Source organism: Lathamus discolor, chromosome Z (assembly GCF_037157495.1).
Source record: "Lathamus discolor isolate bLatDis1 chromosome Z, bLatDis1.hap1, whole genome shotgun sequence".
NCBI lineage: Eukaryota > Metazoa > Chordata > Aves > Psittaciformes > Psittacidae > Lathamus > Lathamus discolor.
This window is the reverse complement of record NC_088909.1, coordinates 23,102,523-23,128,262: the sequence shown is the minus strand read 5'-3', so window position 1 is coordinate 23,128,262 and position 25,740 is coordinate 23,102,523. Positions and strand designations below refer to the sequence as shown.

General features: G+C 50.0%; 3 protein-coding genes across 21 annotated transcripts in view; 1 reads left to right on the top strand and 2 right to left on the bottom strand.

Moving 5' to 3' along the window:
- CNOT1 (CCR4-NOT transcription complex subunit 1) overlaps positions 1-12,493 on the bottom strand; it is a 62,393-nt gene extending 49,900 nt beyond the window's left edge. For all 7 annotated transcript variants that reach the window (XM_065663987.1, XM_065663988.1, XM_065663991.1 and 4 more), the window contains exons 1-4: positions 12,397-12,493; positions 5,533-5,809; positions 806-913; positions 1-99 (exon numbers count right to left, since the gene is read on the bottom strand). In XM_065663987.1, the coding sequence (XP_065520059.1) occupies positions 1-99; positions 806-913; positions 5,533-5,634 (309 nt within the window). In that variant the 5' untranslated portion in view covers positions 5,635-5,809; positions 12,397-12,493. The remainder of the gene's footprint in view (positions 100-805; positions 914-5,532; positions 5,810-12,396) is intronic.
- A 344-nt stretch (positions 12,494-12,837) lies between these two features.
- Positions 12,838-24,677, top strand: ZNF319 (zinc finger protein 319). 7 transcript variants are annotated; one of them, XM_065661363.1, is made up of 2 exons: positions 12,838-12,852; positions 21,500-24,677. In XM_065661363.1, exon 2 carries the CDS (start codon positions 21,847-21,849, stop codon positions 23,497-23,499), a length of 1,653 nt encoding a protein of 550 aa, XP_065517435.1. In that variant the 5' UTR covers positions 12,838-12,852; positions 21,500-21,846; the 3' UTR covers positions 23,500-24,677. The 7 variants fall into 7 exon arrangements, with proteins under 7 accessions (XP_065517435.1, XP_065517437.1, XP_065517433.1 ...); XM_065661365.1 differs by lacking the exon at positions 12,838-12,852 and adding an exon at positions 18,250-20,052 and having other exon boundaries at positions 21,690-24,677; XM_065661361.1 differs by lacking the exon at positions 12,838-12,852 and adding an exon at positions 18,250-20,052.
- Positions 13,976-19,372, bottom strand: USB1 (U6 snRNA biogenesis phosphodiesterase 1). 7 transcript variants are annotated; one of them, XR_010608568.1, is made up of 8 exons: positions 19,096-19,367; positions 18,871-19,022; positions 18,338-18,746; positions 17,678-17,731; positions 16,590-16,695; positions 15,356-15,439; positions 14,493-15,078; positions 13,976-14,392 (listed from the first exon to the last, which is right to left on the bottom strand). XR_010608568.1 is itself a non-coding variant. In XM_065661370.1 (7 exons), exons 1-7 carry the CDS (start codon positions 19,197-19,199, stop codon positions 14,974-14,976), a joined length of 1,014 nt encoding a protein of 337 aa, XP_065517442.1. In that variant the 5' UTR covers positions 19,200-19,367; the 3' UTR covers positions 13,976-14,973. The 7 variants fall into 7 exon arrangements, 4 of the variants coding, with proteins under 4 accessions (XP_065517442.1, XP_065517443.1, XP_065517441.1 ...); XR_010608569.1 differs by having other exon boundaries at positions 13,976-14,389; XM_065661370.1 differs by having other exon boundaries at positions 13,976-15,078.
- Positions 24,678-25,740: the final 1,063 nt, after the last annotated feature.

The following is a 25,740-nucleotide window of genomic DNA, read 5'->3' as shown; positions in this document are numbered from 1 at the left end:
CTTCTGGTAGTGCAATGGATTGTCAATGGCGTAGGACAGCGTCGAGATAAAATTTGGTTTTGTAATCAGTGACGTACACTCCTGGATCAGAAATTGAGTCTGAAAAGAACAACATAACTTGAAAACCCCCAAACTGTTTCGTAACAGGACAACAAAACAAAGACCTAAGCACCTTATCTTTGTTCAGCTTTACTGCACACAGTAAGGCTAAACAAAGAGAAGGTGCTTAAGTCTTTGTAAATGCCCAAATTCTCATCAACAGTAAACAGTTTCTTCTCATTGTAGTTTTCTTCAGGTTTAGTTTGCTTTTTCTTTTAAGACTAAGAAAGTGATCAAATATTCTCCATCTTATGGGCAATGTTTCATTTTCTGCAAGCATATTCCCACACTGCAATAGACAATTTAACCTTATTTAATTCCCATTTATGAGTAAAAAAGTCTGTGGCAGAATGGCTTAAGGATGAAAACATTTCTGAGAGAACAGACACCAGAAGTGTCAGTTAGTGGATTTGAAAGTTTTAAAAGACAAAGAAAGGCTTTCAAAATAGAGCACTGCATGTGCTGGCAAACATAACCGCACTGAAGCTACGTGGTCTTCCAGATCAAGCAATTATAAGAGTCAGATATTAACCATCTGTCGTCTCCTGACTTGAGGACCAGTGAAATGTGCTTACAATTGAAAGGCCACAGATGAGAAAAGAAGTTGGCTTAAAGCTATTATCTCTAACCTGTCTTCACGCTTAAATCTTATCGCAGATTTTTAACAACCAAACGTAATTAACAGATTCCTCAGTGCAAACTGTACCTGATGAAAATCTTTGCCACTGCTTTTACCATCGCCACTGAAATCCACGTGCGAGAATAGGCAGCGTAGTAAATGCCTGTCTGCCTCGGGACCGTGCCTATTCACAATCTGGAAAAGAAAAATCCAAACTTGGTAGCGATTAGTCATTACAGAGCAAGATCTGGATCTAGTACTGTGAGCAGTACTTCCAGTGGTTAAGTCACCTACAGTTTTAACAAAACTGCTAAAAATGTTCCTTTTTAATCAGTAACCTTAGAAACCAAGTCATTACCCCTATTTGCAAATGAAAAGTATAAACCAAGAGTTAAAAAAAGGATCTAGATGAAAGTCGTTGACACAGAAGCCAGGCATTTCATGAGTAGCATTCTTAAAAAGCTAAGCAAAAGGGGTTTTCAAGAAACCTAGAGAAGGATTTCAAGCTTCTCTGCCACCAAAGCAGCCCACAACCTACACAGTGCCATGGCCTCACTCTTCCCCATGGCTACAGAGCCTAACTGCAGGAGTACTGCCATGGGACAGCCTTCACCTCTGTGCCATGCCTGTGTAGCAGGAATTTATCCCAGAGCCAAGCCACCACAGAGTATTCTTCACAGATCTCAAAGGCAGCTTCTACATTGTCTCCTGATCCTGACTGACTTGAGCGCCATTGTTCCAGTGTCTTTTAAGACATAAGGGAGTACCTACACAGGAGGTGCTTCCTGTCATCGAAAGAAAAAAGCTCATCTCAAACTTGCTCATTAGCAATCTTTAAAACTCAAATGCCACAGGGCAGAACACCTGCAGGTGAAACCTTTTACCAAGTCTTCTCCCTGTCATTAGAGCTCATTCAACTGGATTCTACACCTCAGTCAGAAAGAGGTGATCTGCATTTGTTAATTTGCAACACCTATCACTCTTAACAACAGTATCACATTTTTGCTAGCATCCCCTGTCATTTGCCTTTAACTCTTGGCTAAAGACAATATCATCAACTTTGTCTGCAGTTATGTTCATGTTGTTTCAGCGCTTATTCACTTCTTTAAATCTCATCTAACACAACAACATTACTTGTTTTAAATAAAACCCATACTGGCAGAAATTTGAAGTCACAATAACCAGCAGCTTGCCTTTTTTAATCCGAAGAGTACAGATAACATCAAACCCAACCTTTACTGGCTACTTTTTTTGCCGTTGTTCTTCCATTTCTAGCTATGGGAGAGACACAACATGTGCCAGCACAAACCAGCAGCTCTGCATGTGCTCTGACTCCTCCACCAAGCCCGCTGCTTCACCCCATCATAAATATCCTTGTTTGCCAGTAGCTTCTTCATACAAAAGGAAAAACAGCACTGCATTAAATTCTGTGGGCTCCAGCCCTGCTGTTCCTGACTGTTCCTATCACAAATCCTCTACCATTACGTTGTGGTTTAAGCCCAGTTGGTAACTCAGAACTGCTTAGCCACTCGCTCACTTCCCCCGCTTTTCCCTCCCCCCGCTTTCAGAAGGGTAAGAAGGGGAATTGAAAGAACATAACTCCCAGGGGTGGAAATAAGAACAGTCCAGTAACTAAGGTAGCATACAAAATCACTACTGCTACCACTAATAATAATAATGGAAATAAGGGGAAAGAATATAAAACTCATAAGGGAAAAGGAAAATAATAAACACAAGTGATGCCCAATAAAATTCCTCAGCACCTGTAGAATGATACCCAGCCTGACCTGAGCAGCAAACTAGGCTTTCCGGGTAACTCCCCCAGTTTATATACTGGACATGATGTGCTGTGGTATGGAATACCCCGTTGGCTAGTTTGGGTTAGGTGTCCTGTCTCTGCTTCCTCCGAGCCTTTTGTACCCCTCCTCATTGGCAGAGCGTGAGACTGAGAAGTCCTTGATCAGAGTAAGCATTACTTAGCAACAACTAACACACCGGTGTTACCAGAGTTGTTCTCAGACTAAAATTGAAAACACAGCACAGCACCACCTACCTAGCAGAAAAATAACTGTTACAGCTGAGCCCAGGACACATTACCTGACACTATGCCCCCTCTTCCCTCTCAGCCTGCTAATTCCAGCACCCGCCAACTTTGGTTCTGCTATAAAAAAAATACCCATGTTGGATATACCTCTACTTCTTGACCAGAGGCTTGTGGTGCATCAGTCCAGAGTAAAGAGCCCACTCCAATTATGCTGACAGTACTGTCTCTGAAGGCAGCCATCCCCCACGATTATGTAAGAACATGCTTGGACTGGTGCAAACACCAGCAAAACTGAATTGACAGCAAGGTCTACTGGTTAGCTCAGGCTTCAGCAAACAGGCAAATTTGTTGAGGTAATACCATTAAATATGAAGCTTTAGATGTGGTAAAAGGAGTGGCATGAAGCTGGATCAATCTCCTAGGGACCTACTTGGTGCTATGACCAAAATGAATTCATCAAAGCAGATGGATGCAGAAGAAAACTGTACATATTAAAGGCATCAACACAACTTTTCTGCATCAGAATTATATTGCTTCCTTGCACAGAAGTAACTTCAAACTGACAATAATTTGAAAATTTAACATATAGGGAGGAGGGAAAGAGTAGGCCTGAAGTGCAGTGCAACATCCTTCGACTCTATTCACATAAAAGCTTTTCCAGGGAACTGGAATGAGAATTGCTAGCTTTCCTGTAGAGAAAGCTGAATCACAGAGTGGATTGCATTGGGAGGGACCTTAAAGCTCATTCAGTTCCAAACCCCTGCCATGGGCAGGGACACTTTCCACTAGAGCAGGTTGCTCCAAGCCCCGTCCAACCTGGCCTTGAGCACTGCCAGGGATGGGGCAGCCACAGCTTCTCTGGACAATCTGTGCCAGGGACTCAGCATCCTCACAGGGAAGAACTTCTTCCGAAGATCTCATCTCAATCTCCCCTCTGTCAGGTTAAAGCTGTTCCCCCTTTGTCCTGTCCCTAGGCCCTTACCCAAAGCCCCTCTCCAGGTTTCTTGTAGCCCCTTTAGGCGCTGGAGCTGCCCTAAGGCCTCCCTGGACCCTTCTCTTCTCCAGGCTGAACAAGCCTAGCTCTCCCAGCCTGTCCCCAGATCAGAGGCAGTCTTAAAACATCACCTATGTTAAATGACTACTGAAAGCATGTTGAGGCAGAAATTAATACCTCAGGCTTTGCCAGTGTTATGCTTGAGAGTGAGGTACTTAAATGCCCACTTTGGTTATTGACAAGAACAACTGCAAGCAGTTTTACACATACACCAAGGGCTTAGATATAACCTTTGTAAAACTGAGTGAATTATGCCAAAACTTTACATCAGTGTACTCTCAGACTGAGAATTAAAGCATGGATATGTAATCTCTTCAATTATCTAAGGAAAAATCATACTAGTAACCACAGAAGGGAAGTAGTACCAGGAAGTTTAAAAATAAAGAAAAAAAAAAGAAAAAAAAAAGGCATCATGGAGACTTTTTAAAAGAGTTTAGTCTTGAAATCCTGTATCTTATAACCAAACCTGTCTTATAACCAAACATACACAAAAGAGCCATTTCCACAGACCAGTTTCCAATCTCTCACCACAGTGAGCCTGAGGCCTGCCATCAAGGATAAGAAACAATTGGTCCCATTTTAGAGATCTATACTCCAACTGAATGGCAGATCAACACTATCTTCTCCCAAACCATTGTTATTCTTTATGCAAGTGCTCCTGACAGATCTGCAAGTCATGCCTAAGCCACACCTTGCTGCACAAATGGGCTGTGAAACCAACTGATCTCAGGTGAGCTCCCTGCAAGCACTGAATTTGCAAAAGCATGGAAGCCTTGCAAGAAAGGTATTCCATCTCCATGGCTTACCAGATCATTTTAAGCAGTGAATATTGTTGAAATCACTCCCTTGCCTCAAGGTAAGTAATGAATGAACTTTTAAAGAAGTCAGCTGTTACCAGAAATTCACTCTGCATAAGCCCTCTGGCCTCCTAATCTGATGCAGATCACTGCAGGACTGCACTGGTGTAAGTATTTAACTGGCCCAGCTGTCTGCTGGGAACTGAACTAAGCCAATTTCTAAAACAGGCTCTGTAACATTCACTTCCTCCGAAGCACAACTCTGTGGATAATGCTTTTCAGTCCATCCTGCTACTCAGAGATATTTTTAAAAGGGTCAGTTAAACCAGAATTCTTCCCCAGATCTTAAGATATTTGGGTTTCAGTCTGCAGTTACCCTATCTGCCTCCTGAAAACCCAGGGCCCAGACAGTCAGCTTGGCTTCACCACCAAGTCATACTTCATCCAGTGAGATGAGGATCAAAAACCTTCCATGCAATGTAAAGTGAAAGCATTCAGACATTCAGATGTAGGTAGGTATCCATGTACTCATACTTTCAGGCCAACAACTCTGAAGAGTAAATGCATATTTTTCTTCCTCTCCCAATCAGTGTTCTTTGGAATGTCCAAAAGTTGAAAGATTTCACCTGAAGTGGTTGGGAAAGTTTTGCATATCACCCTCCAAGAGCAGCAGTTAAGTCTAGTACTCAAATACAAAGTTAACAGTGGTCTCAGCTCTGAGCTGCTGTATTCCATGACCTGAGAGATGAAACCAAGAGTATCAGAGACATAAGCTGCAATTCTCAACACTGCAGACAACAGTGCACAGCAATGCACACACCACCACCACAGAGCACAAACGAAACGAGAAGCAAAACTCCATTTCACACTCCAACTTTCTTCTTTACAGTTTCTTTTGCAGCACCATTAGTCTACTTACATGCTGTATTTCCTGCTGGCTGGCTCGGTAGTTTTTCTTGGTTAAATTGTCCACCAGGTAGCTGATTTGAGACAAGGCCAGCGAGAGCGAGTCAAGATTCATTGCTGGTTGGGGCGGAAGCAGGCGGCCGAGCCCGGCGCAAAATCACCATTATTCCCCTTTAGTCACCTCAGAGACAGGTTAATTTTTTTTCCCCCAATTAACCTCTATCTGGTTCTGTGCTACTTTCTTCAGCTCTCCTTTCTCAGTTGTCTTCCTCTGTTCTGAAACATGGCACCTGAAAGACAGCATTACATTAAATTTAAGTTCCGTAGCAACATCACAGCTTTCTCTTATTCTTTTGCTTCCAAGCTAACTTGGCAAAACAAGTAAAATAAAGTTTAACAAAAGAACTGGTGATACAGACATGATAAATAAAGAAGCCATTTGAAATAACTATGTCCACAACGAAGTTCTATCAAGTTTTCACAACACAAGCTTAGCTGTTTTCACACTACCTACCTACATTTATTGGTTTCTGCCTTTTGCCAGGCTGCAAGAGCTAATAAACAGCTCTCTCAGAAGAATAACTACCCTTCCAGCACTGGGAGAAAGAAAACCAGATGCAGAATGAATTAGACAACACACAGCAACAGAGGTCAGAATCATTCAAAGCACCAATCAAGTTTATTTTAAAAAAGTGCTTTTTAAGTATCTCTGCAATATTTTGCCTTGCCACCATCAAAGCAGTATTGCACTCAACTGTACACAACAAAATAAGCAATTGTGAATGAGCAGCAAACACAGGGAACCACAATAAACTAGCCCTCGCATGGGGCTTATACCAAAACAGCTTCTCCAACTACAACAGCAGAGCTTGCCAGCTTAATAAATTTCTATGACAACACAAAACTTGGCACTTGACATCTCTTTAAATTACAGATTGTCAATGCAATAAAATTACATCCCAGAGCAAGTCCTGCATAACCAACAGTCTGAGTTGTCTCAAAGGAAATGGTAAGCTGCTCAGAGAAGCAGCACTGTAATTTATCACAGGTGGCATCGAGCTGGAAAGTCACTCTTTTGAAGCTCTACATGATCAAAACACAAAGGTCATTAGGCTTTGTGCCTAAGAGTCTGAAGATCCCTTTTTCAGGATAAATAATCGCTCTACTGTCTTGGCTATACAGCCAAAACCACCAGTTCATGATTTCTGCTTCATCATTGAGACTGATCACAGAGGTGATGTGCTAACTTGGCATATGTGATGCTTAGGGCACGTAAGTTCAAAGCAGGCCCTGCAGCAGTGTGGCTTCTGCAAGGGCAGAACAGGAGCAGCACCAAGGCAAGCTGAAGAAGCTGTGCTGGATAGAAATAGAACTCTTTCCCTCTTACCTCTTTACACAGAGGTTTTCACTCCCTCACACTTAGAACTAAAGCTTATTTAACATCTGCCTACGCTTTAAAACATCAGGAGCAGCAAGGCAAGCTGAAGAAGCTGTGCTGGATAGAAATAGAACTCTTTCCCTCTTACCTCTTTACACAGAGGTTTTCACTCCCTCACACTTAGAACTAAAGCTTATTTAACATCTGCCTACGCTTTAAAACATCAGGAGCAGCAAACACTGTCACAGGCAGTGAAGACTATTCTGCTCTTTTGCAAAGTTTATTAGCTCAAATAAAACCACGGGTAAGAGAAGTCAAATCATCGACCAACTTCCAGGCTTTCAACATGCCACAGAAAACCCTGTGTGCTCCTAGAAGCTATATAAGTTCCCGCTTGCACAGGAAAACTTGAATCCCATGAAAAACACATTTTCAAGAGGGAATATTAAAAGCATTCTGCAATGACAAGGCAGTTGTGCTCTGAAATAATTTAAGGGCATGCTTAAAACTGCAGCAAGAAGAATTACAGAAAACTTCCATTTCTTTACTGTACCTCTGACAAGCTGTAATTCATTACCTTTATATACAGGTTTAAAAGCCCAGTGACTGTGAAACAGCTTTGTAAGAAGGAGAGGCACAAAAGTTAACAAGATTTCTCAGCAGCACAGTACCTGATTTTTTATTTTCTTTTAATAACTCTATTCCTCTCTGGAATAATCCAGAAAGTGTCACTGGGCTTGGCAATTGCACATTTTCCAAGATGTTCTTACTGACAAGGTTTAACATACCAGCCCAACCTAAAGCTGCTGAAAAGCAGTTGTTAAAAATGAAGCAGACTATCATGCCACAGTACTTGCAGCTATCAAAGCCACCACAAGCAGGTAGTGAGGGGAATTCAGTCCCTATGGCAGCATCAGATTTCAGCTGTCAGCCTGAAGAACTCAGGATAAAACTTGGCCATTTATAAAGCAGTAGTAACAGAAGTTTCAGAGTTTGTCTTTCAGGCCCCTATGAAAAAAGGCATTTCTCCAGGTATTGTTTCTCAGACTGATACAAACAGCACAGTAATCACACCTACTCCACCCGAAAATCAAGTTTTTAGGTGTTTGAACCCTTGAGTTAGGCTCAGTCTAAATGGGATCCTCCCAGCTGCAATGCAGACACCAATCATTCCACCCCCCTATCAGCACTGCTGTTTTCTCCCAAGAAAAGCAGGACTACCATCTCAACACTAACTGCATGGAAACAGGACACCAATAGTTCACCACTTTCCAACTGCAAAATCTGTCAGTGCCACTGGACAACCCAAACTGGAGTCAAAATGGGATTTTCCCTTTTCAAAGAAGCAGAACAAGAGCCTGAGCAGACATTGAGACTCCAGGACACAAAACAATAGCTGAAGGAAGCAGCTTCCCATTTATGCTCTAAATATATAGTTTGCACTGTATGTATCCTGATACACACCAAAACCTGACAGCTCTCAAGCACCAAACAGCATTTCCAAGGTTCAAACAGTGCAACCTAACTTACAAGAGTATATGAAATCGGAGTAATTCAGGGAGCCCTGCCAGGAAAGCAAATTTCAGGTACCTCTCAGGTCACTCAGTGCGAGGCTAAAATTCAATTACTACAACACCGATCAAACAACCTATGAATGCTATGCAAAGCAGACTTTATTTTTAGATGCATAGATTCTTAGTGAGAATTAATCTCCCTCCACTGGCCTCAATAATTCAAGCAGCTTCCAGCCCATGGGGCAAATCTGCCATCCTCCCAGGTTCAGACAAGGAAGTCCTCAGCCAGAGAGTTCACCACAAAAATGTAGATTTGCTGACAAAATTAGCTACTTTCAACTACAGATACTATGATATGTCCATGGAATAAGATAGCAGACATGGGACTCAGAAGCTCTCACAATATTAAGATTTCATATTGTGCAATACAGCTGATTTTTAAGACATAGTAAATATTTACCAAAACCTACACTATTACACAGCCTGAAAGCTTTCTAGGGAAATTGAAAGGCCATCAGCAAAACATTTGGCATTTATTTCAACAGATTCTTTTCAACAGTAGAGCTTTGTTATTAGAACATAAACATGACACATTTTTAGGCAAGAATACAAAAATCACAAAATATAAAGGGACAACATGTAACCAGCAGTCAGGTCTGACAAAAACGCTCTACTAACCTGAAGGACAGCACTAGGAGTAACTAAGCCTTGCTGCTGAAGACAATAAACCTGAATTCTTCCAGAAATTCAGAAACACCCTTACAAAGAAATTAATTTCAAAATTACTTCAAGCTGAGTTTTGCATGCTTTGAGTATATTACACAGGTAAGTAACAGCTCACACTGGGTTTCAGGAGGCATGAACACTTTAGGCCATGTGTACTGCATGTGGAGGATATAACACCTGGAGTGACAGGCACAGCTACATGCTTGCCAAGTAGATTCTAAACTCCTGTTAAAATCATTGTATGAAACATGCTTCAAGTACCACTGTTAAACCTGTTCTGCCAAACAGGGTCCCTTACCCAATTCGCAAACCCAGAACAGAACTCATGGAAAAAGCGGCCCCATGTGAGAAGCTCTCCAAGGGGAAACGGTAAGTAGCCTTACTGTATGAAGATAACATCATAATCCCACAAGTTAAGGAATTATTGCAAAGGAGATATTTCTAACAATGCAGCATTTGTTGCTATTTCTAGCTTTGAAATAAGCAAGGCCATTTTACCAGGCAGCATGTCCTGAACTGGAGGACAGCCTTGAGAAGCATTCTTTCCACAGGGTCTGCAGAAAATAATACCATAGCTAAGTTAGATTTAAGGATGTCCATCATTTTGAAATCTAGAGAAAGAAAAGCCTTACAGTGTAAGTCACATGAACAGTAAAATAAGCTCCTGAATAATTTGATGGGCTCAAATTTAGGAGTTTACATGTAGAAGCGCCACCTGAACATTCCATTTACTGGAAAAATGCACATAACTCCAGTCAACTGGAAGCCACAATGACGATTAGATACAGTAACTTTTGTTTACAGAGAGCAGCTGAACTGAGCAGATATGTTTGTTCCTATACACTAAGGCCAGTTAAGTTCCATGTTTGTGTTGTGGTTTGAACCAATCCACACAGGTCATCCACTCACCCCCCCCCCCCGACCCTCCCCACTCCCGGAGGGATGGGGAGGAGAATCAGGAGAATGTAACTCCCACGGGTTGAGATAAGAACAGCCCAGTAACTAAGGTATAACACAAATCACTGCTGCTACCACCAATGATAGTATTGATAAGAGAAAATAACAAGAGAATACGATACCACCGCTGAATGAGTTCGACCCCCCCCGAAGAGAGAGTGTGCCCTTCCGGGTAACTCCCAGTTACCTCCCTGGGCATGAGGTGCTGTGGTATAGAATACCTCTTTGGCTAGTTCGGGTCAGGTGTCCTGTCTCTGCTTCCTCCCGGCCTCCCCTCTCCCCCAGCAGAGCATGAGACTCACAGAGTCCTTGGCCAGAATAAACATCACTTAACAATTAAAAACAATCGGTGTTATCAGCTCTCTGCCCAGGCTGGAAGTCAAAACACAGAGCCTGCACCAGTTACTAAGCAGGAACAAAACGGCTCCTGATAAACCCAGGACAGTTTGGAACCTACCCCAAATAAATCAGGCATGCACCAATGATGACATGGTTGCTTCAGGCGTGTTCACATTGTAAGCTAGGATTGTCCACACAGAAAAAAAACTCCAAGAAACTCTCACTTCCCACTTTCTCTTCAGTCAAATGCTGCAGGACAAAGTTCCATGGAGGGAAGTGAAGAAAATTCAGGGACTGTTGTCCCATCCAAAACATGTTTTAGAAGAGTTAAATGCTATGTCAAAAAGCAAAGGAGACTGGCAGTATTCATATAGTAGAGGTGGTTGTAAAACAAAAGAGAAGTCAGGCTAAAACAGTGCTGTCCTCAACCATGGTAAAATGATAAGAATCCCCAGGACAATTCAGCAATGACCCATCACAGGGTAACAAAGCTTCAATGTCCACTTTTTCTAAGTTTCCTTTGCACAGCTTCTCTTTCACCTACCCATCCAAACACCACCAGCAGACACTTCAGCATCAATGAAAGTGAACATCTAGGATCACTACACTAGAAACATAAAAAGAAGTAGGTATGTCTCTAATGAGGAGAGACAGGCAGACAGAATCATAGAATCACAAACTCGTTTGGACTGGAAGGGACCTTGAAGCTCATCCAGTTCCAACTCTCTTGCAGCTTGCTATGAGTCTGGTTTGGAGACACAAAGGCCAATAGCATAAACAGCAGCAAGCTTGAAAATCATAAATGCAGAAATACCCAAAGCAGTAACAAGTCTAGCAACGGCAAAAAAGTCTACTACCAACATCACCTCACCTGGACTCCTCCTGCCTGTAATTTTAGTTGATGCCAACATAGTTACCTTAGGGACAGGAAACACTTAAGTTGTGTGCACTCAGAATGACTTGTCAGGTGTCATACCTGTTTTGTTACCTGCTTAAAAAAATAGTTCCGCTGAGCACAGATGTCACCCTTCCTTCCAACAAGTAGATTGAGAAACAGTCTAAGCTCACAGTGAACCCACAGACTATGTGTTTTATTTCTTCATTTTCTCTCAGTTCTGTTTAAGAAACAGTCCAAGTTCTTTGTGGTTTGGTGAAATTAAACTATGACTGCCTAGTCAGAGTATAAAGACAGTAGTAAGGGAACACAGTACTACTCCAGGTCAGGGAACTACTGCAGAGGAGGTATTTCTAACAATACAACATCTGTTACTTTCAGCTTTGAAATAAGCAAGGCCATTTTACTGTGCAGAGTGTCCTGAACCTCAGGACAGCCTTAAGAAGCATTCTTTGCATCCGACCTGCAGGAAAGTTCGGTCACCCGGTGATTTACTACAGGCTGCTTTTTACAGCTGTTTTTTACAGCTGGGTGACAACGACAACCATCTCCCAAGAGGCCGTCGAGCCGTGCTAGGGCAGGGGCAGCACTAGTCCCTTCCCGACTCTCCCAGAGCTCCACTTGCCACGGTCAACGCCACGGAAGCAGGCGGGGAGTAGAAAAGGAAGCAGCTCCAGAGCCGAGGAGCTCGCACCAGTCGGCACAGATCACGGCGCGGCCTGCACCCACGGACCGCCCAGCGCCGGACTCGCCCCGGGCTAAGGCACAGTCCGTCAAAGTTCGCTCGGCTGCTCCGCCCGCCGCCCGGACGCGGCGGAGGGCAGAGAGCGCGGCGGGCCGGAGGGGGCCGGGCCGGGCCGGACCGCAGGCATCCCGCGGGCTGCCCCGCTCACATCCAACCACAGCGGGGCCCAGTGCGCTCCTTCTACTGCCCGGCCGCGGCCTACACCGCCACCCCTACAGCCAGAGCGGGACCGAGGTCCCCGCTGTCCCGGGAGTGGCGCCTGCCCGCAGCGCGCCCGCGGACCGTGAGCCGAGGCCAGGCCGTGCCCGGCGGGCAGCACTCACCTCAAGGTCCGGAGCAGACAGCGGGCTGCGACCGATCGCGCCTTTACCCTCCCGCCTCCGCCGCTTCGCTACAAAATGGCGGACAGGGTCGCGCGCTCACGTCGCGGCCTTTCCCCTCCCCCGTCCCCTCGCGGCACGCTAGAGGGGGGTGGGGAAAGGCGGGGGAACACCAGAGCGGGGTGGGCGGGGCTTCCCTCCAAGCTTCCCGCCCCACCTGGCGAGGCTCTCCACCAATCAGAGCACAGTACGGAGAAACACCAGGTCAATCCTGACCAATCAACGGGGCGCGACCTTCGAGGGGACGTCCCGCCGCCCACCCCCTGCGTTATCCACGCCCCCCACGTGGAGCCAGCGCCATGCTCCGATTGGCCAGAGGGCTCCCCCTGTCTTTTTTACTCTCTAAGCCAATCAACGCTTCTCGTCTCACGCGTGCGCACAAGAGGCCAACCCGGGCTGGTAAGACGCTGAGGCGGGGCGGGAAGGGGAAGTGGCGGGGAGTGCCGAGGGCCGCGCGGAGTCACGGGGGCCTGGAAGCGGCGGCGACCCCCCCGAGCGGTGCGGTCCGTGCCGTGCCCCGCTTGCCTCACTGCCCGCCCCCACCCCCGGCGGTGGTACGGCCCCAGGCATCGCGCCCCGCCCCGGCGCTGCCTTGGCACAGCCGCAGGCGCTGCAGCCCCAAAACATGGCGGCTGAGCCCCGCCGTTTGACGCTCCCAGCTCCTGGAGACCCGCCAGCTCCTAGGGCTGGGGCCGCCACCGCGACACTTCAGCTCCTTTCGGCAGGCCTCAGCCACCTTCCAGCCCTGGAGGACGACACCGGGACCCTGCGGAGCTCCCCCGGGTACAAGGGTACCCGGCCTATGACAAGGACCCCTTCCCCAGCTGTCATGGGGTCAGCAGTGACAGACTCCCAGTCCCACAAAATTCACGCCAAAGCTTAGGAAGCCAGGATGGAGGTTTGGGACACAGCTTCATCCCAACCTCAGAACAGGCTGAGCAAGTCGGGGCTGTTCAGCCTGGAGGAGTCTGAGACCTCATAGCAGCCTTCCGGTATCTGAAGGGGGCCTATAAGGATGTTGGAGAGGGACTCTTCATTAGGGACTGTAGTGCTAGGACAAGGGGTGGTGGGTTCAAACTTAAATGGGAAGTTCAGCTTAGATGCAAGGCAGAAGTTCTTCCCTGTGAGGGTGCTGAGGCCCTGGCACAGGGTGCCCAGAGAAGCTGTGGCTGCCCCATCCCTGGCAGTGTTCAAGGCCAGGTTGGACGGGGCTTGGAGCAACCTGCTCTAGTGGAAGGTGTCCCTGCCCATGGCAGGGGTTGGAACTGGATGACCTTTAAGCTCCCTTCCAACCCAAACCAGCCTGAGATTCCATGATTTGATGATTTTGGAAACCAGTTACTGCATGAGTGTTGGCAGACACTGTGGCATGTGCTGGGATGCTCCCATGGCCACAAAGCCCCTGGCTTCCTCATGTGCATGCACCAAGCGCACAGAAGCATTTGCAGTCATTGCGCCACCTTAAGTCTGCAGGAGTTGGGTGTGTCTGAAGGGTAACATCTGAAATACACCACAGAAATGGTTTTATGACACCAGACCGACTTTTACTGCTCACAAGTCCTGGGGTCTTTCACCAGACAGATGAGGAATGAAAGACTCAGGGCAACACATTGGGATCCTGCTCCAGGGGCTGCAACTGACTGCCCACTGGAACAAAAGGATTGAAAAGGAGCTTCTCCCACGGGACAAAGTCCAGTCTGCCATCCCCATGGTCACTGCGGCTCTGGGGCTGCTGCTCTCACCAGGAAAAAGCACGGAGCCTAGGCAGGAGCTTTCACCCCATGACCACATGGCAGCAAGCCTCTCTGGAGAAGCAGCCCTCCAAAGTCCTGGGCTTATAGCACTCACCCTCTTAAATCAAAGCTCTTGTTTTAGACCCAGTCTGGAGCACTGAAACACAAGGGGTTCCCAACCTCTCCCATCCAGATTTCATCTTCTGCTGTTTGGCAAAAGGATCAGATACTGAAATTTCTCTGTAAAGGCAGCATCAGTGGGAGAGGGACACAACGCAACCCAGGAACTTGTCCAAGCTGGCTTACAGTAGGGAGATGCTCAGCTGAGAGAGTCCAGCTCCATGTCCTTGCCTCTTGCTACTTAAAGCATGCTCAGAGCCTCCTGGCAACATGGCAGCGCTATTTACAACAATGCAGGACACTCTTCCTTTAGCAGCAGCTTCCCACGGTACCTTCTTCCTCCTTCCCACAAGGCATCTATGACTTTTATAGAGATTCTTTTCTCTTTTTTAATAAAACTAGCAAAACTAGCAACCGTGGGATGGCTGGAACCACCAGTGCTGACTGCTGCACATACAGCAGTGAGGGTGTAACCTGCTACGAACACACAGTTCTTAGCCAGCAACTCAGACTTGGAAGTAGCCTGACTGGAGGCCCAGAGATGCTGAGCAGGCAAGAGGAGCATGGGAAGTGCGTGAGAGCACGCAAGGTTCCGAGCTGCATTGCAGATCTATCCTTGGTTAAACATCAGGCTCTTCAGGACTGACATGCACAGTCCCAAGGGCCCCTACCTCAAGGGGAAGGAGAAGTACTTGTTCCCTGACTTGCACTGTATTTGCTCCCACTGGACACGCAGCAGGAGTGCCGAGTCCTCAAACCCATCCACGATGTCCTGGAAAACAGATGCAGGAATTAGTACCAGGAGGGTGGATCTGCCAGAGGACAGAGTCAGCAGCTCCCTCCCTCAACCAAGTCAGAGATGAGGCCATTTGCGGCTGGAAGCCTCTGACTTCCCTCTGGAGGGTGACTTTAATTTAATTGCCCCCAAAAGCAATATGAGTTCTTTCAGCCCAGTGAAGTTTGTGTTGCTCAGTGAAGAGAACTCCTCTGCCCTTGGCTGGACACCAGCTCTGCTTTTCGCCTGTTATCCATGCTGTGCGGGGAATTACCTGGAGCTCCCGCAGGCACTGCCCTTCCAGCCTGTCCGACAGGTCCCCAACGCACCAGGCCAAGCTGATGTGGAATGATGGGTCCTGAAAGCAAAACAGGGATTGGATCATGAGGGGTGAAGGAGGCTCTGCTCAACGGATGGAGCCATAGTGGGAGATCTGGTGTGATGCTGTCCTGGCTGGGATCACACAGGCAGGAGGATCCTGAATCTGGGAGCCCCCTCTGCCAGCTCAACAGTTGCAGAGCCTATGTGGACAGTGCATGAGGTGAATTGGGTCCTGCACTCCCCCAGCCCAGCCTTTCTGGACACCAATGGGGAAGGCTGATTCTCAGCCTCCCTGCAGTCAGCAACTGCACAGACAACCTCCCATGGCTGGTCCTGCAGTGGGTAGGTGGGTCACTTCCAAATAGTACACAAGAGACGCTTGCTCAGCTCTGGAGACAGAGAAATCAGGGCCCTTCAAATTCCACAACCTGTCCTCAAAGCTAGTACCAAGCAGAAAGGCTAGACTGATGACCCAAGAAACTGCCCAAGGAAGAGGCACACGCATCACCGCAGCGCTCACCCCAAGCCTGTTTTATCCTAGGACAACCCCACTTCCATGCACAGCTGACTGTCTGCTCTGGCCCTTTTCCACGAAGACATGATTCTCAAGAGGCCACTAGACAGTTAACATCCTTACTCACCTGCACAGGACATGATACAGAAGTCACAGACTTACAGAACAGAATCACAGAATGGTTAGGGTTGGAAAGGACCTTAAGATCATCCAGTTCCAACCCCCTGTGCTGTGGGCAGGGATGTCTCACACTAGACCATGTTGCCCAAGGCTCTGTCCAACCTGGCCTTGAGCATTGCTAGGGATAGAGCATTTACCACTTCTTTGGGCAACCCATTCCAGTGCCTCACCACCCTCACTGAACTTCCCCTGTTTAAGTTTGAACCCATCACCCCTTGTCCTATCACTGCAGTCCCTAATGAAGAGTCCCTCTCCACCTCTTTGTAGGCCCCCTTCAGATACTAGAAGGCTGCTCTGAGGCTGCTATGACTTTCACTAGTCCTATTCTCAGCAAGATCATGTTCAGCATGTGAGGTATGAAAAGCCCAGAGGAGACCATTTCAGTGTGTAACCTCCTTGTGACTCTTTATCTGAGGTGAACATTTTAAGGGCCTCTCACAGGGAACCAGCTGGGATGTCCAGAGCAGCAGGGAAGTACTGGAAGACGCCTCACCTTGTAGAACGTAGGAAGGTCAAATTCCTCCAGAACTCTGTCTACCTCCGAAACCAGCTCCAGCAGCTGGAAATGCCCAGCAGTGACCTCCAAGCCAATAAAGGTCCTATAAGGCAAAGAGAGACTGCAAGCATGCTCTCATGCTGCAGGAAGCACAGCTGAAAGCATACTCAGCCCTGCGTTCACACCAGGCAATTTCCCTAACCCCTAACAAAAGACAATATGAGGAATTCCAGGTTTAAGTTTCAAGGAAACTGACCATATTCTGAAGAAAAAAAGAAATGGAGATGTAGTGGGAGGGAGAAGCGGGACTGGATGATACACAATACAGGCTTACTAGACTAATGCAGCACCATTTGGGACACAAAACCTCATATTCCAGGCACAGGATGCACTCTATGGAAATTCCAGGAGGGCATGGGCCTGGGCAGGAGCTGCTGTCGAAAAGCAGAAGTTGCTGGAGGGGTTTTACAGTGGGAGAGGAAGCAGGCAATGGGATGTACCAAGCTGGAGAGATGAGAGAGATACCTCCTCAAGAGGACTGTCTGGATGATGCTTTCTAGACTCCATGAGGGGAGGGGAACACTAAGGATCCACTTCTTCATGCCCATGACTATTGTGGGCTGCCATTCCCACTAGATTCAGCAACTTCTCACAATTTAAACACCTTTGCTTTGACATTTAAACTACTTAATTGCATTCAGTCAGAATCAGGCTTCTGAGCTGACACCCACAAGAATTAGTACTGTCTGAGCCATTTCACTCCAGCACTACAGACCTGCACTACAATTTCACCACCCGCATTGCTGCCAAAAGATGTGGCCCCAGCTCTGCCCACCCCAGGCTGCAGGTTCACCCACTGCTGATGTGACCAAAGGCTGACAGAGAATCAGTGCTGGAGTTAAACGTTTGTGCAAGTGGCTGTGGAATGGGGTGAGACCTCTGGGGATGAGGTGATTCTGTACTGCCCTGTCACACGGCTCAGCCCGGTCACTGCGGGACAGGCAGGGTGATGCCCCCTATTCACCGAGCACCTTGCTCAGGCTCCTCCCCATGCAGGCATGGAGGTTGAACGGCTGCTCACTCACCTGGTCTTGTTCTGGTTGGTGTAAACCTTCACTTGGTCAGCTACACAAAAGAACCTGAAATATGGAAGAACCTATTTCAGCTGGTAGAAGGAAAAAAAAAAAGAAAAGAGTGGGAAAAAAAAAAGGGAAGGAAAAAAATAAAAGGGGGGTGTGTGTGGAGGAGATGGGAAAAAAAGAGAGAAAATAAAAGAGAGAAAATAAGAGAAAAGCAGGGGGGGAAGAGAGGGGAATAAGAAGGAGAGGGAGAAAAGGAAAGAGGGGGGGAAATTGGGGAAAAATGGACAAGGAAAAAACAGGGAAAGAGGGAAAAAGTGAGAAAGTAAAAAAGTTAAAAAGTGTGGAATAAAGAGGGGGAAAGATGTAGGGGAAAAAGGGGGGAGGGAAAAAGTGGGGGGAAGAAATGACAGAAAAAAGGGGGAAAATAAAAAAGAAAGGAAAAAGAGAAAAAAAAAAGGGGAAAAAAAGAAAAAAATGGGGGGAAAAGAAGAAAAACAAAAGTGGGAAAATGAGAAAAATGAAAGGGGGAGAAAAGTGGGGGGGAAAAGAGGGAAGAGAAGAGAGAGAAAAAAATCCTGTGGAGGGGACAGGATTTCTACCGAGCATTGGAAAGATAAAAGGCAAATGTGTGCCCCACTGGGACCGAATAGGTGAAGCCAGAACCTTGCTGGGCTCGGACTAACGCCTCCAGTTTGCAGGTTTCGAAGCCGCAAGAAATGACCTGTGTGGCAGACCACGGCACAGCACCGCCGCTGCCTGGAGAGGGCAGACGTGACTGCGTTGCCCGATCCCGCTGAGAGCTCCGTACGGATCGGCACCGGAAAGGCCTGTGGGTGCCGCTGCATGCAGAGGCCTGGGCGGGAGGGAGCGGCCCCGCAGGGCTTGTACCTGTGGAAGGCGGCCAGGCGCACCCTGAGGCCGCTCACGAAGGGCTGTATCCAGTGGTAGCGCAGCACCACGCACTGCGAGAGGCTGAGGTGGAACTCCTCCATCGCCGACAGCGACGGGACGTGGCTGCGGGCGCGGTACACCAGCAGTTCCAGCAGCTCCAGGAACTCCTCCCGCACCCTGTCTGCGGGCAGCGCGCTCACACACGGGCTGTCCCCGTCCCCACCACCACCACCACCCCGACCCGGGGCTCCCGTCCTCGCCGGACACCGGCTGTCCCGGGGGCTCGCGGGGCCGCCATCACCTACAGGGCAGGTAGACATGGGTCGCCCAGTTGCCCCGCTCGTGCGGGAAGCTGCGGACGCGGCCACCGTGCCGGGAACTGTCATCGGTAACGGCCTCCTCCGGCTCCGGATCGCCCGGCAGGTCAGCGGGCAGGGGCAGGCGGCGCCGCACAGCGCTGTAGGACGAGAAGGATGAAGGCCGCGCGTCCTCACCCAGCCCCGCTGGCTCCCACCGCCCGTTGCACTCACGCGGCCGTGGAAGGCGCCTGCTCGCCGCCGCCCCCCCAGTGCCTCCCTTCCTCTTCCTCTTCCTCCTCCTCCGAGCTGCTGTACTCCACCAGCGCGGCCCTCATGGCTCTGCCGGGCCTTTCCGGGTCAAGGCTACCGGTGACCCCCTCTCCCGGTGCCGGTGCCCCGGTGCCGGCGGGGGCGCTGTTGTCGCCGCGGCCCAGCAGGGGGCAGCCTCCGCGGCTCGCCCCGCCTCCTCCTCCTCCGCCGCCGCCGCCGCCGCCGCCGGTCCGGCCCGCTGGGATCGCGCTCTCTTTCCCTCCGCGGTCGCCGCCCGCCCGCCCGCCTCCGGCACCGGCGCCCCCTTCCCTCCTTCCGTCCCTCCCTCCCTCCCTCCCGGCTCTCGTCGCCACGCCGGCGTGGGGCTTGGGCGGAGCGTGCAGGCCGCGGCCCCGCCGGTGGCGAGCGAGCTGCCAGGGGCCTCCCTCCCGTCGGAGGTTGGGGGCTTGGCCGCCGTCGCCGCCAGCCTTTGTGTGGCCCTCGGCGGGGCGGGCAAGTACCCCCTACCCCAGCCCAACGTGGGGCTTCTAGCAGCGCGGCGGCGGGGCAGGCCGGAGGGCACCGTAAGCGCGCCGGTGCGCAGGCCGGCGGGGCCGCGGGAGTCGTCCCATGGGGAGAGGCGAGCTGTGGGACGGGCCTGGCCGCGGGCTGCAGCGGCCGCTGGCCTCCCAGATACCCGGTCGCCCCCGGGCCCGCCGCGCCGCTCCCTGAGGCGGCCTCGGCCTTGGCCCGCCGGTGGGAGGCGGGAGCTGGCAGCACCATGCCGGAGCAGGCCGTGCCGCGAGCCGCTGCTGCAGTTTGAAAGTACCTCTGCGCTCCCGTCTGCTCTCCTGGAATGGTTGTCGCTTCCCGCCTCCCACGGAGGGATGAGTTAGGCTCGGAGCTGGCGCCGGCTCCGCTACCCGTGCAGAACCCTCGGTAAGCCAAGGTTGGTATTCCTCGTTCTCCCCCTCATCCATGGGTGTGGGATGCTCCTGCCGTGGTTAACTCTGCCCGAGGGGGAGGGCGGCAGCCGGGCTGAAGCTGTGTGTCCATCCTATCAAGCTCCGTGCTGGGGATTGCTGCTGCCAAGCCCATGTCTGCAGGCAAGGTGAGCTGTGTAGGAGAAAGAGCAGGTCTTGGGCTTCTGGCAGGGTGGTGATGGGACCTTTGGGCGTTTTGCTGTCCAAAATTGTGCTGGCAGTCAAAATACTATTTTCCAAGTCCCCGAAGGTAGAGGCTCCCCAAGCTGTAGGTAACCATCCAGTCTCGGCTGAGCGCTGGGGAGGTGGGAAGTGGATTTCTCTGGTCCTCATTATCGCTGGGTTTTAAACACAACAAACACCTTCCTAGAAGACCCAGGTTTTACTTAACCCTGGGTAGGGGCATGTGGGTTGACTCATCCCTGTCTGTGCTCTGATGGGGTTAGGAACTCATGGCCCAAGCTGCTGCTTGCCAAAACCTGGACCCTTTCTCTGTCTTGAGATGTGTTGCCTCTGCTGCTCACTGGTGGGTGTTACTCTTCTGTTAAGTTTATACAATGTTTTTTCTGGACATCTGTAGAAAGACTGGAAATTTTTAGTGAGCTGTGATATTCTGCAGTAAGACCAGGCAGCAGCTCTGGTGTAGGATGTTCAGCTCCAGTGTACTTCTGTTCCATGTTTTGGTAGGAGGTTCAGCTGAGTTACTGCTTTAAGAGTTCTTTTATCCTCGCAGCAGGTGCTGTGCATGATACCTGTGGGTTCTGTGTTTTGTGGATAGGATATTATCCTATCCACAAGGTGAAGGCAAGCCTTCACCTTGGTTCCGGCTCTTCCTAGTCCACATGTGCTGCCCAGAAAGAGCAGAGGAAATCTCTTACATACATCACTTGGGTAATGTGCCAGATACCTAAGTGGCAAGAAGAGCAGAACTGCCTCACAGGGGTGTTTCAGCTGTTGTGGGGTCAGCTTGGGATCTGCCTAGGTATCTGTAAAATCCAATCTGATAGCTTCTTGATTGTACAGCATTTGGTGTACCTCAGCCTGGGTAGAGACTGGTCTCTCAGCCCATGCTCCCCGTGGGGCCAGGAGATCCATTGGCTGACAGCAGCTGGGGTAGTGGCTTTCCTGACTTGGACCTGGGCAGTTGTGATGCCTCTCTTGAGAGCACATGGCTGAAACACATGCCTGGTTGTGTGTGGGCAGAGCCTGACCCTCCCCAGGTACAGTCATCCTTAGCCCAGCAGTAAGGGGGGCTCTGGTTCCTGTCATCTCCTCCAAACTGGCCTTCTGGCAGCTTTGCAGGGACACAGGAGAGTTTTCAAAGCGAACTGTGGGAGGAGGTTGACTGGAGAGTTGCCCATCTTTCTTCTAAGACCTGACACCAGCTGTCCTCTTCCTTGCAGGGAGGGCTGTTCCCTGGGCTGCTTCCCTCACCCTTCCCACATCACAGCCAGCACGGAGAAGGACCTCCTCTTGTCTTGCTTCTGCCTCCTGTTCTTTTGTCAGAAAAAGCCAAACCAGATCAGTCCACAAAGAACTTGAGCTGATCTGAGGAGGAGGCTCTGGAGTCTCAGTCACTTCTTTGCTTCCCAGGATCCTGGCTGTCAGCTGGATTTTCTGCCCTTGACTTCAGCAGATCAGCTACCGGGGAATCAGGATCTTGGGTACTTTCAATTCTTGTTTTCGCTTGAACCTTCTCCACCAAGAAGCTGAAGCTGTCCCTGCTGAAATCCCGCGTTTTTCCCCAAGCATGTCAGAAAGCTGGCAGCAGCAACAGCAGCAACCACCGCAGCCACCGCAGCAGCACCACGCTGGGGCAGCCGCTCTCACAGAGCACTCCATCCCGCCCAGCACTGACAACTCCTTGGGCTGTGCTGTCTACGGCATACTGCTCCAGCCAGACCCCGGTCTGCAGCACCCCCAGCACGCCTCTCTCCAGGTTGGAGACCTCTCACACAAATGTGGGGTGTGTGGCCATGACCTCACTCACCTCTCCAACCCCCATGAGCACCAGTGCTTGCCAGGCCATGATCGCTCTTTCCAGTGTACCCAGTGCCTGAAGGTCTTCCACCAGGCCACTGACCTTCTCGAACACCAGTGCATACAGGTGGAGCAGAAGCCCTTTGTGTGCGGTGTCTGCAAGATGGGCTTCTCCCTCCTGACCTCGCTGGCGCAGCACCACAACGTCCACAACAGCAATGCCATGAAGTGCTCTATCTGTGAGAAAACCTACAAGCCCCCTGAGGCAGAGCATCTGCAGCCTCTCGACGCCTCAGAGAAGCCCTACAGCTGCTCCATCTGTCAGAAAACCTTCAAGCACCTCTCAGAGCTGTCCCGGCATGAGCGCATCCACACGGGCGAGAAGCCCTACAAGTGCACTCTGTGCGACAAGAGCTTCAGCCAGTCATCCCACCTGGTACACCACAAGCGGACGCACAGCTCAGAGCGGCCCTACAAGTGCACGGTGTGCGAGAAGACCTTCAAGCACCGCTCCCACCTGGTGCGTCACATGTACGCACACTCTGGGGAGCACCTCTTCAAGTGCAACGTCTGCGAGCTGCACTTCAAGGAGTCGTCAGAGCTGCTGCAGCACCCCTGCACGCCCAGCGGGGAGCGGCCCTTCCGCTGCGGTGAGTGTCAGAAGGCTTTCAAGCGCCCATCTGACCTGCGGCAGCATGAGCGCACGCACAGCGAGGAGCGCCCCTTCAAGTGTGACCTGTGCCAGATGAGCTTCAAGCAGCAGTATGCGCTGATGCGCCACCGCCGCACGCACAAGGCTGAGGAGCCCTTCAAGTGCAACCTGTGTGAGAAGGGCTTTGTGCAGCCCTCTCACTTGGTGTACCACCAGCACGTGCACGGCATAGAAAACCTCTTCAAGTGCAACGTGTGCCAGAAGGGCTTCAACCAGTCCTCGGAGCTGCTGCGGCACAAGTGCGTGCAGAACGCAGAGCGTCCATTCAAGTGCGGCATATGCAACAAGTCTTACAAGCGGGCCTCAGCACTGCAGAAGCACCAGCTGGCCCACTGCTCCGAGAAGCCCCTCAAGTGCACGCTCTGTGAGAGACGTTTCTTCTCCTCCTCCGAGTTCGTGCAGCACCGCTGCGACCCGGCCCGTGAGAAACCCCTCAAGTGCCCTGACTGTGACAAGCGGTTCAAGTACGCCTCAGACCTGCAGCGCCACCGGCGTGTGCACACTGGTGAGAAGCCCTACAAGTGCCCCTCCTGCGAGAAGGCCTTCAAGCAGCGCGAGCACCTCAACAAGCACCATAGTGTGCATGCCCGGGAGCAGCAGTACAAGTGCATGTGGTGTGGGGAGCGGTTCCTAGACTTGGGCCTGCTGCAGGAGCACAGCGTCCAGCACACGACTGAGGGCGCTTACCAGGTGGCTGCCTGCTTGTCATGAGCCTCCTGCCTCTTGGGTCTTGCAGCTTGCATGTGATGCTCTGGAGCCTCAGCCTCCCCCTTCCCTCTTCTCGGTTGTAAACAGAGTTTGGGGGTAGAGGGGTAGGGAGGTCAGGCAGGTAAACTTTCTTCTGGCCTCTGTGGTTGCTACACCACTTGTTTTACTGGGGCGATGGATGATGTGAAAAGCTCGAAGGGGTGAAGAAAAGAGGGAGGTGGGGAGACGAAGCAATGCCTGTAGTTGCCTAGTTCACGCTGTACCTGCAGTTCCAGTGCTCAGAGCTCAGGTGGGGGCACCAGCCTTTCGCATGCGGCCTTTTTTCAGTGCCCTGCCTGACAGGGTTGATGCAGAGGGCTGGGTGACTCCTCCTGAGAGGGCTTAGGAGAAGGGCAGAGAGGGCTCAGCAAGGAAGTAGCAGGTTGCTGCTTCTGGGATCTTCCACCTTTCTTGGTCCAAGTTCAGTTGCAAGGACTGCTTCAGCTTGTTAGTGTTGACTGCCCTGACCTCCCCTGCTCTCCCTCTTTACAGAGTGTAGAAAGGGAAAAGCCATGGGGCCGCACAGCTCCAAAAAGCACTTTGGCATTGCTGCTTTTGCAGTCATTGGCTGTCACACCCTGCAAGGGTCCTGGGTGAGCCTGCCCATCCCTGCCAGCAGCATGGGGAGGAGTAGCAAGCACTGTGCCACTACCTGCAAATGTGGCAAGGAGGGTCTCCCTGCCCTGCTCATGATTGAGAGCCTGCTTCCTGAGGGACCCAGCTCTCCTGCCAAAACTCCCTCCCCGCCTCTGGGCCCCTTTGCACTGCTTGGGCTGTTAGCATCCCCCCAGGGGCATCAGGCAAAGAGCCCTCCTGGCAGTTTGAACGGTAAAGGCTGAGAAAACGCTACTAATAATCTACAGTTTGAGAAGTGTTACTCTTGCCAATAGGAGCCCATGTTGCCAGGAGCTTGGTGGCTCATTTACTGGAGGGAACTAGAGCAAGCCGTGGACATCCATCCTGGCCTGCAGGCTGGACTCTAGAGGGAAGGGAAGGTCAGCAGTGGGTAAAGGAGTGCATTTATCCCCTTTTGCGGGAGTCCTGTTTTACCCCTTTACTCTTTCTTTACCTCTTCTGTATTTTTCAGGTTTTGCACAGTTCTTGTAAACATCACTTACAAATAAATTTCCCCTAGCAAAGTTGATGCAGCCTCAGGTGTTTTCCTCTGCAGGAATTTGCTGGCTTCTCATGACCGAGGGACCTGTTACATGCCAGTTAGATGCCTTGGAGATTGAAGGTGTGCTTACTAGATTGCCCATCAGCCTTTCCCTCTCTGTCTTTGGAGACATTAAGATGTTAAACATCCATCTGCAGGGATACTCACCCGCTTGCTGGATGTGGTCGTGGACAACCTGCTGTAGCTGACCTTGTGCAAGCAGGTTGGACAAGATGGTTCCCCGAGGTCCCTGCCAGCCTCAGCTCTTCTGTGATGTTTGTTGGCCATTGTGTGAGGTATGAATATTCTGATGAGTGGTAATTAGTAAGCATCAGCCAGTAACTTGCCCTTGTGCTGCACACGTGATGAGAACAAGGTTAATAAATGTTGTCCACAGCAAATATAGGAAGATGAACCTTGTAGAGGGCTGGGTAGTGCCTGCTTTGCTGGTTGGGGACACTCATCTAAAAGGTGGAGAAGGACTTGTTTTGAGAATGGTGAGGAGGGATGGGGACAATTCAGTGATAGATCTGACACTGGGGCTCAGTCTTCATGTGCAGCTTTAAGTGGGTTAAAGCAGACCTTGCTCTGTGCTGCCCAAGGAAGAGGGACCGATGATTATCTTCATGCTGCCTCAAAGATGTAGAACTTCCTACCAAGTTTTCTGTCCGTGTTTCTATTTCCTTTTTTCTTGTTTTGCTTTTTTTTTTTTTAAAGCAGTTTGTTAATACTCATTAAAAATACTGTATAGTTTAACTTGATGTCATACTGGATCTTTTAAACAAGAACAAAAAAAGTGATACCTTGTTTTTTTAAAGATCTCTTTGGTTCTAATAGCTGTTTTTTGCTGTTTAATATGTAGCACGTTCAGTGTATGCTTTACTGTAGGAGAAAAAAATAGTCCAAGGAAGGCTAATCGTGTCTTTACAGAAGGGCTTGATGGTGACCAAGGGTGTTTGCATGGGACCAGGGCCAGCTGGGGAGCCTGGCACATACCTGAGCCCTCACTCTGCTCCTGCCCAAGCTCCACATGGCTGCCACAGTTCCCA